Below are 17,955 nucleotides of genomic sequence, written 5' to 3'. Positions count from 1 at the left end.
AGATATCGTCCTACACCAAATGTGCGACCACACGTCACACAACAACATCTTTCTCATTATAACAATCGGAGGGTAGGGGAGCCAACTCGGCGTCCCATAAATGCACCTCCTGAAATGCGGGTGACAAGATCTTTGGAGGGGTTTGGTGAGGCTGGTAATAGGGTACCCACACCAATTTTTGATGCATGTGGACCATCTTACCAAAGAGAGGAACAATTCCCACTGAGAGTGAGAGGCCGTAGGCCCTATGATGAGTATTCAAGACAAGTAAGGCCATCAACTCTTCAGAAACTGGTAAAGAAGTATGAAGGGTCGGGAGATCCATACGACCATGTAGCAGCATTTAGGCAAGCAGTTCGAGCTGAGCAAGTGGCTGACAAGCATACTCAAATTGAAGGATTTGGACTCACTCTTGAGGGAAAGGCCCTGGCTTGGTTTCAGGCATTAGAGTCTTCAGACAAATCTTCTTTACGAGTTTTGGAAGAGAGATTCATTGCTGCTTTTTCCTTGATGGGAATTCAACATGACACGGTAGCACACATCTACTCTTTCAGGCAAGGCGAGAATGAGAGTGTTAGAGACTGTGTAAATAGAATGAAGCAGTACATTAATCGTTGCCCAGAAGATGAGAAGCCCGCCCAAAGTCGATTAATTTCTCTCTTCTTAAAAGGACTCAAAAATTCAACACTGCATACACATCTCTATGCGAAGAAGCATACAAATTTCAATGAGTGTTGCCATGATGCTATGGATTTCACCGATAACTTCAAATTCCAAGATGGTTCTGGTCCAGAGGTGAAACCTAGAGATCAGTGGGGTGATGACCAAAGTTCAGGGTCTAGCACGCTAGTAAATCCAGACGAGATAGCTAACCTAGTACTACGGAGATTGGGACAGACCTATCGTCCACCCATGCAGCCACAACAACAGCAGCAGAGAATGAGGAGTGTACTTCCTATAGGTCCTCATCTTTGTGGAGCATGTGGCGGTAACCATAAAACAGAGGAATGTAATACCTTTTCTCCTCTAGTCACAAACCAACCCACAAAAAAGTGGTGCCAAGCCTGTGCTTGGAACTTTACCCATACCACACAGGAATGTACTGGCATTGCGAGAATGAGACAGGAACGTGAGCAGCTAAGGGGTGGAGTGGCTCCACAAATGTATCAACAGTATACTAATTTTGAACGTAAGCCACCGATGGCACACGAGCAAGCAGGACTTGTTCTTGGTGCTCAACCTCCTGCTCCAGGGACTGCTCCTGTGAGGGTTGTTGACTACGACAATTCAAATATGTGTAGAGACTTGGTAAACCCAGGCTATGTGGAAGAGGAATACGCATCATATTCATCCAAAGAAAATCTCTTTGAAAGTCCCGCATACCCAAGCCCAGCACTGGTGGACACTCAACCAGGGGAACAAAACTCTTTGATGTTGCTAGGCGGCTACCAACCTAGGACTCCAGGCCCCTCAGGTCAATGGCAGCCAAGGAAAGTAGAGGCCAAACTAGTGGGCCCCTCTTATGAGTGCGGAGAACCCCATTGGGCTCGTGATTGTCCACATCGCTCAAGGCAAGCATCTCGATCCAATACAACAGTACAACAGTTTCCACCAATTGAAAGATATTGTCTAGGGTGTTGTGCAGAACACTTCCCAAAGGATTGTTTGCTGAAACCACATGAGGAAGGCACCTCTCAACCAAAGGTCTCACTCAACCTTGTAGGCGCAGTTCCATCTCCACCTTCATCTGAGAATGAGGATGTCGTGCCACTTAGAGTCTTGACTAGATCACAGACACGAAATGCCGAAATACAAACTGATGAGACACCTCGAACTAGGGATGCAAAGACAAATCTAGTGGACAAGACCCTACAGTCCAATAGAAAAAAAACCACTAGGAGGAAGAAGAACCGAAACAAGAAAACTAAAAGTACATCCACTAGTTCTCAAGAAGCCTCTAAACAAAACATGAGGGATAAAACTTTTACATCCCAAGAAGTGCATGAGGAGCATCAACCTCAACCTGGGCCTAGTACTAAACAAAATGAGGCTAGTACGACTGAGGATGGTTTTGGGGGTTTTGTTTTTGTGGATAAAGTGAATGAGACTCTAGAGGCCATCATTGATGCTCATAGAAGTCGCATTGTAGCTTTATCTGAGCTACCCAAGAAGCTTCAAGAATACCCAAACCCTCGTGAGGAGAAGATCAATCTCGTTGTACATCAGCGACTCATTAGGGAAGCTCAGTCAATACTTGAGGGACCACCACCACCTATTCCTCGGGGCTCGACCTCTCCTAAGCCAACATTAGAAACCATACCAGAAGTGTCATCAAGTCGGGAAATGAAAAGTGAGCTCATTTCACAAGCTCATAGCGAAAGGTCTGCACCAATTGACACCCAATTGAAAGGAGGTATTCTGCCACCACCTAGCCTTGTCTTCCCATGCAATGATGAAGTTATTGATGCTAATGAGGACATGGCAAATGAGATGTGGGCCGCAGTTCATGAGAAAGTTAATGAGAACATGTCCTCTATTAGTTCGCCTCCATTCTCTGAGGTGGATTTTACCAGAGGCACGGAAAACAACTTTAGACGCCCAAGCATCCAGGAGGAAGTTCAAACAATTGTTTCTCCTAGAAGTAAGCAGACAATGAAAACCTTACCATCATATCTGGGAGAATATGAGAACTGTTCTCAAACCTTGAGGATACCCTCCATGCATAAAAGGTTGACAAAGGAGAAGGATATGAGTATCGTGCAAGCTATTTTGTCAGCACCAGTGGCTTGTACCTTACCTTTGCTTGATTTGATGAAAATTCGACCTGAGTTGTGGAATGATATTGCCACATGTTTGTCAGAGCAGGTATTGCTACAAAAGGGTCACCATGAGTGTACTATACACCCCGAGACAAAGCATGTTATGCCAGTTCCTATCAACAAAGTAGGAAAATTTTGTGAGGACGATCAGGGAAATGCTACCCTCCCATTAGAAGTGCGAAAAGTAGCTTCAACTGCAATACTTGATAGTGGTGCAGGAGTGGGCATTGTGACAAGGTCCATTTGGGAAAAGTGGGCCAAACCAGCTATTAGGAGTACCAGGCTGCGCTTGCAGCTAGCAGATGGAAGTTTAGAACATCCCCTTGGGCTGCTTGAGAACATATTGGTCACCACATGTGGGATTGAATATGAGCACACCTTTGCAGTAGTGGATTTTGGAAAACATCCAAACTATGAAGTGATATTGGGTAGACCATTCATGCGACAATTTCAAATGATTCAAGATTGGGGATACAATTATTTATACCTCCGACATGATTCTGTCATCACAAGGGTCAACCTAAGGAATCACTCATATCGTGATGTAACAAGGTCTCCAATAGATGAGTTTGATTCTGCTTCATCTGAGGGCTCAAGAGTTACATTGTCAAATGGATGAGAAGATCTATGGATGTGTGGAGCCTCATGTAGGGATTTCAACACTGAGAGACTTAAGGGTAATCGAAGTGTATCAGATGAGGCATACATTCCACAACCCTTCCCTGAGCATTTAATTGATCCACTAGAATGGAGTCACGTCCTTGCAACATTATCGACATGTGCTTTACCGAAGCCAATTCAATTCTGTGACTCAGATGGATATGACATTATTCCTATACCAATGGTACAACCACGTGATCTTCTAGATGATTTGTACTATAGGGATGCATCAACAACAGCTCTGCATGTAGAGGAAGTCTCTGCTACTCCACGAGCTTTATCGTGTCAAAGGGGTAATGTTTCTACCTTACACAACCCACTCTCAAAATCTGCTCTTGAAGCTCCAAAACAAATGATGTGGATAATTAATGAGTACTCAAGTGAGGGCCATGGTGGGTGGCTGGCATGTTCCAACTACTCTAGTTGCTGCTCAAAGAAGGCCGGGCAAGAAGGAATTTTCAATGTGGCTACCTAAAGATGCGTACAAACTTGTACCATCTAGTCCAGTTGCTAAGCCTCTTAAGAAGCACATCATTTCCAAGCCTAAACCTTGGATTGTTGTCTACTTTGCATTGTGGACTATTTTATGAAACTGGGACAGAGATATGTGTACATGGGTACATAGATGTTGATTGGGCTGGTAGTATCTCAAATATAAGATCTACTAGTGGCTTCATGTTTTCTTTAGGGAGTGCTGCTGTGACTTGGAGCAACAAGAAGCTACCTACGGTTGCTCTATCTAGTACTATAGAGACCGAGTATAGAGGTGCTGCTATGGCAGCATGTGAGGTAGCTTGGTTGAGAAAGCTACTTGCAGATTTGGATCCATCAGTGGATAGACAAGTTGTCATTGTCTGTGGCAACATTAGCAGTATACAATTGGCCACAGGAACCCAGTTTTTCATGCTTGCACGAAGCATATAGAGGTCCACTACCATTTTGTTAGAGAGAAGGTTTTGGCAGGAGACATTGACCTTGTTTATGTTAGCACATAGGATCAGGTCATTGACATCTTCACCAAAGCATTGGGTTGTACAGAGAAGCTCCGCACATTCAGGGCTTCGCTTGGTGTACATGATATGGAGTTGAGCTCGAGAGGGAGTGTTGAGATATCGAGCTCATCTAGTGAGGCGGTGGACACTGATGACCCAAATGGGGGATAGGCCCCACACTTACACCACTAGCATGGTTGGTGAGATCATGGGTGATATGCAGCCAGTGGGATGACATGTTGTGTGACAGCCATTCTAGAGACTGGCATAGTTATAGCACCAGCTCATTTAGTTGGGTTCACACTATAGAGAACCCTAGTATGTATTTGGTTGAGTACCTTTTCATATGGTGTGTACTCATATCTTTGTATATGGTGTGTTGAGTGTTGTGTGAAGTAGAAGAAGATTTTTAGCCTCTCACCTTATGTGTTCTCTTTTAGGGTTTTGTGAGTGTGTGTGTGCTTGCAAGAGCTCAAGCTTGCTTCTCCCCTACATCTTTTTATATAACACCAAATTACTATTCAAGATATGTTATGTAAATGCACCTATAAAGCTCTCATGCATTTGGTAGAGCCCTCTATTCATAAAGGGAGATCAAAGAGAAATCTATGTATACATAAGGTAAGAGTTCTATGCATAAGGTAAGAGAGCCTCTATGCAAGCATAAGGTAAGAGACTTTATGCAAATGCATGAAAGCTCTATGAAAATTCATAGAGCTTTCGTGTATTTAGAGAGCCTCTATGCAAGCATAAGGTAAGAGCCTTTATGCAAATGCATGAAAGCTCTATGAAAATTCATAGAGCTTTCGTGTATTTAGTAGAGCCCTCTATGTATTTACATAAGCACTTTACCTTATGCCTTGTGCTAAAACACATCTCTATGCATAAGGTAAGAGCCCTTATGCAAATTCATAAGAGATCTCATGCAGTTGATAGAGAACTCTATGCGTGCATATAGCGAGCTACCAAATATGAAGGTGAGCTCCCATACATTTGGTAGAGCTCTCAATGCATGCATATGGCTCTCTATGAGCCCTATGTAAATGCATATAGTACTCTATAGAGCTCATAGCCCTTTATGCAAAGAGAGCACTCTTTGCATGACTACAAGAGATTGGGAGCATAGCCATGTGAAGAGGAGAGAGAGTAGAAAGAGGGGACCCAGGTATATGTGCAGGGTGTATAGAAATCGCCAGACGAATTCAAACATTACCTGATGTTGTGAGTCCTAATTATACACGATAAAAAATAAAATATATTTAGATCCAGCTCGTATTTGATAATTCAAATCATAGGAAGGTGATTGAGAATAGAAAACATACCGAAGCACTAAGGACTCACAGAAAGAGGCTTATATTACTAGTGATAGCCGTTTTTTCGACTATCCACATTGCCACAGGGAGCTACCTCGGCCAAGAAAATCACATAAACTCTTTGTCATAAATACCTTTTCATTGTAAATAGGCGTGTGTGCGTTAGGGACTCTACCCATATCGTCTATATATTTTTATATTATTTAAAAAAAAGTTTTTGCTAGCTACTCATAAAAAATAAATAAAATTATTACGTCCCATTTTGTGTAAATATTTCATTTTATATAAGGGCCTAAATATGGGGGTCTCTATTTTCTCAAATATGTAAATACTTCATTAGGTGTGTGTATTACAAAACCTAAGTTTATTTTATTTATTTATTTATTATTATTATTATTTTCTTCATAATACTTTTGGACCATCATTGTACATGTGCTTCAACTTCACCATGCATAAGTAAATCCTATGCCCTCACATTTTTACCCACCCACACCGTGTAGAAAGCCTACTACCCAAATCACTTTTTCCCTTAGACTATTTCATCTTTTATTATCTCATCTACCCTAAAATAATGAGGGTCTCCCTCCCTTTTGACTTCCACAATTTAGTATTTTTGGATATATTTTTTACTATTAAATATTTTATATATTTTCATTAAATACTTTTTTATATATCAATTATTTTTGTATATTTTATTTTAGTATTTTTATTCACAATTAGATCTCTTTGTTTATTTTATTTTCCTATCATAATAACCATATTGTCATGATATGTTGACTAGTTAAAGTACTAGCTTGATTTTTTTCTTATTATATCTTTATAAAATGGAAAAAATCTCCTCCATGCAAGTTTCCACATACACTTGAGTCTCTAAGGTCAGGGTATGATGTATTGGGGGGCTCACTCTTGGAGCTATCAAGAAATTCCACCAATGGGGACTTACACAAAGATTTTGAAAATTCAGAAAATACATGATCCTGCTGAATTGTTTGCACCCGCCTCCACTTTGAATTTGGACTGGTCATCAAAAGACAAAACCTAGCTCGGGAGCTCAGAAATATGCTCAATTTGTTTGAGAATTTTTGGAGCTAACGGTGGTGAGATATGAATTTTTTATTGGACCCCAGCCTACCCACGTTTTGGCAAGGTACACCTAGTCTCTTCTCACCTCCCTTACACATTCGTCACCTACACACTTACTCATTCCTTTCTCACTCCATCAAACCTGCAAACTTCATGTCCTCTCTCACCCTCTCCACCTTTCCCCTCTCCTTCCATCTCCATTTGCTCTCATATCTACTCTACACCCATACCTTATCTCCATTTCTCTCCCTACTACTCCCATATTACTAAATTATTTTTCCAATCTCAAAAAATACATAAAAATTCAGCATGAATGTATCATATTAACCTCTGCAAATATGGGGCTTTCATCTACAAAAACCCCAATGTTCTTCACCTCAATCAACTTTTGTGGCGTCGAATGCAAGAAGGAGACCGGCGCGATTAACTTAAAGATCTACACATGGGTGAATCCAAGCTTCTTCGAGCTTTCAACCACACAAAGGATCTTTCCAAATCTTTACTCCTCTCACTCAACCTCTCAGCCCTTCTCACCTATTTGTACATTGTACTACTAACCTTTTATAGTGATTACTAACTACTAACCACTAACATATGTAAATAAGCACCCACTCTACTACTCTTTGAGTAGGCATTACTACAAGTTATTTGCTCAAACCTCTACATCACACTCTCCTCTCATCTTCAATAATTCTCTCACCTTGAGCTCATATCCATGTGACTCAAGGGATAAGAAGAGACCCACTCTCATTCCAAAATAAAAAATTCATAATCTATGATTTCTCATAGTAAAATTGATTAGGCTTAATCCTAATCGCGGCTTCTCAAACCTATAAATAGAGCCCCTTCATTCCTTGTGTAAAGGGAGATTACACACATTGTACACCACTCCCAACTCTAGTGTGTAAGGAGATAGTGAACTTGTGAGCTCTCTCTATACATCAATACCTTTGATTGCATAGAGAAGCTTGAAGCTAGTTATGTCATTGTGAGGGCTTGAGTGATGCCATACTCCCTATCATAATTGTATCTTGCCTTTGTGCATAAATAAGATTAGTAGTTTGGGTGCAATTGTATACAAAATCTTGGACTCCTACATCTCCAAAGTTGATTTAGCAAAGCGGTCCGATGTTTGATTTAAGGTAAATTCGATCCTTGTCTTTTGTGGTGTGATTTTATGCTTAGAGGCTTGAGGGCCTGTTTTTGATTTGTTGCCTTTCATTCCATGGTAAGAGGGTTGTATGGTGAGAGGGCTCCCGTAACCTTAAGAGGGTTGTATGGTAAGAGGGTTGTATGGTGAGAGGGCTCCTGTAACCTTAAGACCATGTATATACCAACAACAAAATCAAGCTTATATTGTCTCTCTAAGTTCTTCTCCAAGTTTGGTGTGCATCTATTTGTGTTATGCTAGTATCCTTCACACACAATACCATATGTTATGCTAGTCTCCTTCACACACAATACCATATGTTATGAGTGTTTGTTGAGGGTGTGTGTGCCTTTTGATTGATGTATATGGTTAGCTTGTATTGATTGGCTACAAGGAAAGATCTTTGGTGTCCTAGTTCACACACATAACTAGGTGGTGCCCCTTTTTTTGTTGAGTGTGTGGTTTTGGGGTTCTTATGTTTGTGTTGCGTTGTGTCCCAAGCCCATTAAGTAACACAGGAACCTTGAGGAGTGCTTAGAGGCTGCTCTTCTTGTTGCCTGCCCCGGACCGCCTCAATTTTGGTGCCCCCACTGAGGAACAAGCAGTTTTTAAATGGGTATTTAAGGTACATCGATCTCTTTAACACATAAATTTCCTTGTGTGCTTGTTGGGTATCATATTTTAAGAAGGAAAGTTGGTACTTTTGTGTGATCTTCCATGAATAATCCACCTCCTCCTAATCCTCTTGGGATTCAATTCAACCAGTTTCATTGGGTGCACTCCATTAGAGTGAATGTTTGCATTGATAGAAAATTTTTCTACCAACAACGCTGTCGTGACGTGGGCGGTATCGCTGGGAAAGTGCGAGACTTCTGGCTGTGAGAGTAGCTTTCAAATCCCAGCAAGGAAACACGCACACATAACTCTCCAAGGAGCATAAGACATCTCCATTTTTTATGACATATACATGTGCCAATTCACTTCAATACATCCCCAAATTCAACCTGATGATTGCACATAAATTGTGTATCCAGAGCATGTCCAGTTCCAAGCATAGATTACCTGACTTCTTTTTCCAAATGCCTCAAACCAATCACATGTAGGCACAACATAATCTTCAAAAAATTCCCATATACATGTGACCATTCACATCACATACATCAAGTGACACCAATTCCATCATTTCAAGGTGTCTCTTTATCTCCTGAAAACCTGCTTTTAGATTCCAACAACTCACAACAAGCAAAAGATGACATATGGCATATCTATATCATACTCATGTGATTTTAGAAAACTCCATGTCTAGCATTCCAAAATCCAATCAAGTAGAAAACAAAACCCAAATTCCAGGAATCTTATTGTATTTTTGATGCTTTCTTATTCCAAGATTCTCCAAATCCAAAACCTTATCATTCTCCAAAACCTTAAAGGTTTCATAGGTTATACGATTTTTCAAATCGTAAGTGGTAATAAACAAAAACAAAATTCACTTATCTGAAAGTAAAAAAAAAAGCAAATTTTTCTTTGATTTTGCTATTCCCCATACGGCTGCTTCACTGCCGGCTGCGCGAGGAACAGAATACATATAATGTGAAGATCATCTCCTTTGATAGTACTCCATTCACTCTTTAATTCTAACCCCAAAAAGCTCTAAACAGTAGTCGCCGTTTTGATTTTAAAATCCCTAGATAGATGACGCTCTGCTTCACATTTTCTGCACACACCCTGTCAATATGCGCCCCCTTTCTGATTTTTCTCTCTTTCCCACAAGGAATTCGGGCGCGCATCCCTTTTGCAGCTATATTATCGAAATTTCCCTAGTTCCCAATTCACTGCGCCACCTTTTATGTAGCTTTAAATTCGGATATCTCCACGTAAGCTACCACGTAAGGATAGCATGTGGCAGAGCATAGCCCTCGTAGATAGGAATGGTATGCGTAACACCATCACCCGAATCCAGCACAATACCACTGGCATACAATGAAAGCACAACCTGGATAGCAACATACGTAGCTGGTGCATTGAATGTATCGGACCTGATTTGAGTCATCTTCTCTCGAAGAGAAGCTTCAGTGAGCAAGACTGGATGCTCTTCAGGAGTAACTCGAAGCTCATTAAAGAATGTATGGTGCCAAATCTTTTCCATGTCATCCCAGTTGGTTACGATACCATGCTCATTAGGATATTTCAAGGTCAATATTCCCCACTTAGATTGGACCTCATCACCAACATATGCATCTTTCTGTCTCATACCCACCATAACACTAGTGCACCGAGAATGACCCACAATACTAGGAAACACTGCCCTAGGAGCATCATCTCCAGCAAACCCAGAGCCTCCTTGATCTGCTCATTTCGAATAAGCACAGGAATCATGGTATCCCAAGACACGATATCTCAAAAGGGCATTCTTGAAAACCAAACCTTATTTCATACATGCTCTCACATTTCCATACATGTCGAGAAGGGTGTTCCCTACTACAAGGTCTACCATAAGCATAAAGCTCCATAATTCACACCACACTTATGTACAGAAGCTTCAAGACCTGACTCTCAGCTCGTCTTATTGAACCTCATTTACAATATGAACATATGTACTTAGGCATCATATAATGACTCAAGTCATGACACTTAATCCCATGCATCTGGATTTGCATTTATTGGCCTCATATGCATGGTTTCACACCATAGACGTGCCATGGCATGACATCCACCCCCTCTAAACCTGCACATCCTCTGGTATGTGCCAAATCATCATCAAGATCCACATATAACTGGATGTCATCTTCATCTTCTACATTACCAGGAAGATCATCCACTTCGTCTTCAACCATATCCATACTATCACTGTCAAGCCTCTCATCCCGAGTCTCCTGTGAATCAAAAGGATCACTGTCATGCCTTCTTTTAAACATCTTGATTCTTTTACCTACCACAAGATTCTTTATCTCTGTTCCATCAAGCTCACATAAGGTATACGTGGCATTTCCATGCACATGCTTGACAATGTAAGGGCCAAACCATCTTTTTGCAAATTTTCTTTGAACAGTGAACTGGTTATCAAGGCTACTATCATACATTAGGATCCAATCACCTTCTTCAATAGGTTTTGGCCGGAGTCTATGTCTTCTATCAAATCTTTCTTTATTTTTCAACCTTGCATCTTTCAAACGAACTTTAGCAAGCTCTACATCTTCAGGCCTCCTCTCCAGCTGCCTTATTCGCAATGCAAGGAGGTCTTCCCTGTTCAATCCTTTCACCCAGGGCAATACATTCCAAGTCAGAACTACTTCTTCAACTGGCATTACTGGCTTCTAACCATACATTAATTCTGCAGGCATGTATCCTGTCTGAGCTATGAGTTGTACGGTCAGCCCACAAAGCATATGGTAGCAGCCTTGGCCACTCTCGCATTCTTTCTCTGCATGCCTTATCCAAAGCTTTAATGATTGGAGGATGTCCTCGCTCACTTTTACCATTGCCCTCAGGATTGTAAGCACATGTTAGGGGACAGTTTGATGCCAATTCTAGAGAAGAATTCCCTTGCTTCTCATTAGGAACTCAATGGAGTCTTTTTGGGCCCTTTAATTTGCCATGAGATTATGGAAACGTTTAACTTTTTGACAAATAGGAGCCCGCCATGTAAGCAAAAACCATTGGTGATTAAGAGAGGTGTAAGAGTGGTCAAAGGGTGCACTTTTCCCCCCAAAAGGGGGGGTAATTTTACAATTTTTGGACCTCCATAACTTCTACATACAAGCTCCGATTTGAGCGGAGATTACAGATCTGTGATCTACGCATCAAGAGCTTTCCATAGATATGTTACATGATATGGTTTTATCCGCTAGATTTTAAATTCCATTTTCCCCCCAAAATTCAAATTCGAATAAAGTAGCCGTTTTGAAGCTTCAAATTAGAAAACGTTTCTTCTTAAGAGAAAAGGTTTGACTCCCTTAAACTGCCAAATAAAAGGGCCCAAGAAGACTCCATTGAGGTCCTAATGTCAACATCTAGCTCACCCCTATCAGCTGTTATTTTCCCAACACATCCATACCGGCAAATCACATCTTCCAAGAGAAATTTGCGTACTGTTTCCGTACTCTTTGTTCTAAGAGCACACCCCTCTACCTGATTTGTCAAATCTTCTCTTGCAAGTGCTATGTACCGCATCTGCCAAATTCCCAAAGGCATTGTAACTAGATCCACTACCCATTTGTAGTGCATGGCAGGTGGGTAGGTTGGTTGCAAGCCATCACGATGCCGCACATTTGAGTACATTTGACATACCATGCATGTTTCCACATATTGGGAAATATCCTTGTACATTCCTTTCCACCAATATCTTTCCTTTATTTTAGTAAAGGTGGCCCACACACTTCGATGTCTAGCCCAGAGACTCTCATGGAATTCTTTCATGAGCTTCCCTTGAGTCTCTTTATCACACATGACTCTCTGTGGCATAGCATTCCTCTGCTTAAGATGCTTCCACAGGTACCCATCCTTTAGAAAATACCCATATGCTTTTCTGCGGATCCTCTTAAATTTTGAGTCAGACCAATTTTCCTGTCTTGTTAGAGTACTCAAGTATTGACCAATAAGCAACCAATCTCCTTCATACATTTCCTCAATAAAAGACTCAAGTGCATTTGATAGGCAAGTATGGTCCCCTTTTGCATATGCAATAGTGTAGAACTTTGTACCTACATCATCAATGTCACTAATCATTCCTTCTTCATCTTCATACCTGGCTCTTGATAGCATATCTGCAACTGGGTTGTCTTTTCCTACAATATGCTCAAACTCAAGATTTAGTGACTTGATATAGGCAATCCACCTAAGCATAGCAATATCTGGAGTGGTGCAGCTCGCAATCATCCCAAGGAGTGGCAAGCAATTAGTTTCCACAAGTACAGATGCCCCAATAAGATATTCTTTTTCACATTTTAGAGCAGTGACTATTCCCCATAACTCTCTCTTGATCTGCGGATATTTTCGTTGTCGAATGCTTAATACCTTTGCTCCAAATCTGATTACATACCTGTGATCATCCTCATCATCTTGCCCTACTGCCCATCCTATCCCAGTAGGACTAGTATCAACTGTAACAATCACAGGCTTGCTACACTCATAATCTGCCTTCCTTAGAGTAGGTGATGATTGAAGCAGATATTTCAGCTTTCGCATAGCTTTAGTATGTGCTGCACTCCACAAAAATTTTTTATTTTTCCTCAAAAGTTGATAAAGAGGATCTGCTACATGTGCATAATGCGGGATCCATATAACATAAAAGACACATGCACCAAGAAATCTCCTCAGCTCTGTAACATTAATGCATATCTCTTTCATTCTTTGTATTGCATCTATCTTGGCTGGACAAGGTCGGCATCCACTAGTACTACAAAGATGTCCCACTATTAGCACTTCACCAACCCCAAACACTGATTTCAGTCCAGATAAAGTAAGATTCACCTCTTCAAGCCTGGATAGAATCATATCACAATCCTTTATATGATTCGCCACAAACTTGCGGCACCCCTTCGAATCCAAATCCCCATCTTTGTCTTTCTCATCACAGCCTTTTATTGGCACATCATCCAAAAAAGGCATAGTTATTTGTGGTATGAAGTCTCGTAAGACTTTATTCATTCCATTCATCATATGCGCCACCACTGAGTTGGTGGCTCCCTGTGGTAAGGTACATATTCTTACTAATCCCAAAGGAGTTTTCATTGTGGTCAAGTCTCTGCTTTGTATATCCAGCTGGAACTGATCATATCCCAAATACAGATCACCCATAGAGTATATAGCTTTCCCTGCAAATGCTTTTGCAAACTCATCCACAACGGACCTACTCCCACATTCCTGATTGTGACTTTGTTTACAGGTTGCATGTCTTGAATGAAGCGCAATGTTCCATTTTTCTTTGGCACAGTAAACCATCTGTTGGAATATGGAGCACATGATGGCTCCAAAATTCCCATCCTGATCTTTTCTTTTAGTAATTCCATCAGCTTTGGTAAGAGAGCCTTTGGTACTGGAATCGGTCGCAGGTTCCAGGGCACATGTGGTACAGTGAAGATCACCATTGGTGCTGTTACACTTGGATCAACACAGCCTATCTCATGCGGCTGAAAAGCAAAGGCTTTCCCATGTTTTACAAGCATCTCCTCAAAGCATTCCCTTTTAACTGGCAACAAAAAATCCTTTTCACCAATCTTCAGCTCTTTTAGGGTTTCCTGTGTAAACTTATGCCCAATTTTCTTCGGATCTCTGAGATTCGGTTGCATAGAGGCTTCATCTAATTTTTCCTTGCTTCCTGGTGGCAAAGGCAAGGCAACTGGTTTCACCTTCTTTGCAACTGTTTTGTACTTTGTATCAACATGAGCATCCATCTCACAATTCATGTTTTTACATTCCATCCCCTCAAATTTCCGGATTATATCATACATCCCCACAGATGACACCTCTATCATCTCATTTCCACCCTGTAAGCATGCTCTTCCCATATCAAAAAGCGCATCCATAGTATCCACAAATGACACCTCATCAAGCACCCCTGAAATAAACTCATTCTTCTCCAAAAGACCACACTGCTCAAGACTTTTTTGTTCATTTTTACATGTCTACGCATGCCACGCTTCAAATCCTTGCTTTTTACAAAGACCAGTGACCCATAGCTAGAAAATCCCTGAAATTTGCTGAGAAGTTATTTACATTGATTGAGTCCTGCGAGAACTCATTTTCCCTTGTACCATTGGAATCCCGCTTTACAATGGCACCTGGCCAAAATCCCTTATCTCCCTGTAGTTCATGAATTCTCTATTTATCTTTGGGAGTGACTGTGCTCGAAGAGACTCACGGTTCCTTTCATGGTTAATGCAAACTATCAAGAACTGAACAGCTTTCTTGCCATCTTTACTCCTTATTCTTGCATATGCCGAGCCATCATCCAAAACTTTTGTTTCCATCCTCACAGCTGTAATGTAGGGTTGCCCAAGGATGAGGGGATACGATGACATCTCCTGAACAAAGAAGTTCTGATCATCTTTCACATCCCCTATAGTTACCCTTACATTTGGACATGCTGCATAGAGCTCTCCAGATGAGTTATTAGCTGCTTTAATCATCCACCCATGATCTACATCCATTGGCCACTTACATTTGTTGTAGAGATTTTTAGCCATAAGATTTATTTCAGACGCATGGTCGATTATAGCGACATACGGCTCTTCCAAGTCACCTATCTTGACAAGGGTTTCAGTGGTGGCCCTTGCCCAATGGCTCCTGGAGTAATGACTCTTTGTAAGAACTTCTTTTTCATCATCCTCATCCACAAAGCGCACTTGTCATGCCCCTTCAGCAGAGTGATTACATTCCACCACATTTTCTCTCTCTTCCTTTTGCTGTACCTGTACTCCATGAGTCTTGGAAGTGCTTGCCTCCCCTTGTGATGGAATAGATTCAATTATGGACTGCCTCTTCCTTCGTAAAATATCAATTATCTCATCATGGAATTCTTTCTTTGCAATTCCCAAGACTTCTCCTAGTGTAAATTCCACCCTGCTGTTTAGAATCCTCTCTTCAAGCACCTTTTTGAGATCTGTTGTGGCTTCAATATCAGATTGAAGTTTGTAGAGTGGACTTTTCCCTTTACCCTTCTCCTTCTCATGCTTCATTTTTGCTGGCACTTCTTCCATTGATACTTCCTGTGGAGGTCTGCTATGCGGTGTGGAGGCATATGTGATGGCCCAGGATCCTTCTTTTCACTTCCACGGGTAACTCTTTTTGATGACCCTCCTTCCTCATTTTCCCTTTTACGCTTCTCCTCTACCTGTGCCTCATTATTCTGGCATTTAGCAATGTAGGCATGAACAGATAAAGAATCCATAGGCTCCTCCCAGAGCCAGTCTCAAGATGTATACAGTCACCTGCCTCATGCAAAGCTTGCTTAGACACCTTCTTTGATGCAATTAATTCCATTGTTGATGGCCCAAAATCTTCATTCTCATAATCTTCATCATTCTCAGATCCCTGCTTTGATTGACCAGCCTTTAACCCATAGGTTGCTGCCTCAACCATAGAGATAGCATGTCTAGCAACCATATCCTCAACCAGCTTTTTCATCCCTCCTTTCCCAAAGTTCGTGCTTAATGGAAGACCAGTCTCTGTAAGGTGGATTTTCCCATCTTTGAAAAACACAAGTTGATTTCTGAGGGCTTCTTTATAGCTAGCACAATCTTTCTTTGCATGTTCTGGGTCATCACACCATATACATCTGAATGTAAACCCTTCTTTGCTTTGAGGCCTTTGCATAGAAGCCTGCCCTAATGGTAGCCCTTTTTCTTCAATCCTAGACATCTTCAGTTTTAGGTCTCGCATACCCTTAATAAGCTCATCCATCGGCCCTTCTACCTTTGGGATTGCAGCAGCTGGTTTTGGTAGATTCTCAGGGATAACAACAGTTATAGGGGTTGCCGAGCTCATCACCATTTTATCCCACCTTTGCTTCCGCTTTGCTAGCATGGTGACCGCATCCTCGACATCATTCCAATCATTCTTTAGCCCTTGCTCTGTATCCTTATCCTCAAGGAGGATTTCCAGTTTCTCTTGGAGATCTTTCCCAGCTGCTTGTAAGAAGAGCTCTGTTTTTTCTCTGTCCAAAGTTGTGTGCTCTATCCTTGACAGCTGGGCATAGCGCTTCTCAAACTCTCTTAGCAACTCTGTGGCAGAAATTCCCATTTTGGGTTTTGTGACCCATTCCAAGAAAGTTTGTTTGGTCACTCACTCGGAATCCTCCATGAAATATTCATCCTTTAAAGCAAGCTTGAACTCCTCCCAATTTCTGCCACCATGTGCTGTCTGCAATCCTCTTATGCGCTCTCTTATTTCAGGAACACATACCAGCTCAAAGCTTCGAACCATATCCTCCTCAGTCACCCTGTTTAGCTCCATTTCCTTTGTGTAATTGCGTAAGTACTTTGTGATATCCTTACCATCAAATTGATCCACCTTTTTCATAATTGATTGCAGTGCTTTGGTTGGGGAAATTTGTCCCCTCTCAGCAGCTTGCTGTTGTTGCATATACATAGTAAACATCTGAAACATTTGCATAACTCCGGGGTCAAAATGAACCCCCTGACCCTCAGGATTCTCAGCCATAGCTTCCCTGTGTATTTCACCACACTCTCACCCCAGCAGTTTCACGTCGGGTTCACCAAAAAGCTATCGTGACGTGGACGGTATCGCTGGGAAAGTGCGAGACTTCTGGTTTTGTGAGAGTAGCTTTCAAATCCCAGCAAGGAAACACACACACATAACTCTCCAAGGAGCATAATACATCTCCATTTTTGATGACATATACATGTGCCAATTCACTTCAATACATCCCCAAATTCAACCTGATGATTGCACATAAATTGTGTATCCAGAGCATGTCCAGTTCCAAGCATAGATTACCTGTCTTCTTTTTCCAAATGCCTCAAACCAATCACATGTAGGCACAACATAATCTTCAAAAAATTCCCATATACATGTGACCATTCACATCACATACATCAAGTGACACCAATTCCATTATTTCAAGGTGTCTCTTTATCTCCTGAAAACCTGCTTTTAGATTCCAACAACTCACAAGCAAAAGATGACATATGGCATATCTATATCATACTCATGTGATTTTAGGAAACTCCATGTCTAGCATTCCAAAATCCAATCAAGTAGAAAATAAAACCCAAATTCCAGGAATCTTATTGTATTTTTGATGCTTTCTTATTCCAAGATTCTCCAAATCCAAAACCTTATCATTCTCCAAAACCTTAAAGGTTTCATAGGTTATACGATTTTTCAAATCATAAGTGGTAATAAACAAAAACAAAATTCACTTATCTGAAAGTTAAAAAAAAAGCAAATTTTTCTTTGATTTCGCTATTCCCCATACG

At 41.2% G+C, this 17,955-nt stretch overlaps 1 protein-coding gene across 1 annotated transcript in view; it reads right to left on the bottom strand.

Moving 5' to 3' along the window:
* Positions 1-9,896: 9,896 nt before the first annotated feature.
* Positions 9,897-17,955, bottom strand: part of LOC147625671 (uncharacterized) — a 44,606-nt gene continuing 36,547 nt past the window's right edge. The window contains exon 3 of the mRNA XM_086817714.1: positions 9,897-10,363. Coding sequence (XP_086673840.1) covers positions 9,897-10,363 — 467 coding nt within the window. The remainder of the gene's footprint in view (positions 10,364-17,955) is intronic.

Source organism: Cibotium barometz, chromosome 23 (genome assembly GCF_041138505.1).
Source record: "Cibotium barometz isolate CiBa-2024 chromosome 23, ASM4113850v1, whole genome shotgun sequence".
Classification (NCBI taxonomy): Eukaryota; Viridiplantae; Streptophyta; class Polypodiopsida; order Cyatheales; family Cibotiaceae; genus Cibotium; species Cibotium barometz.
This window is presented reverse-complemented; position numbering and strand designations above follow the sequence as displayed.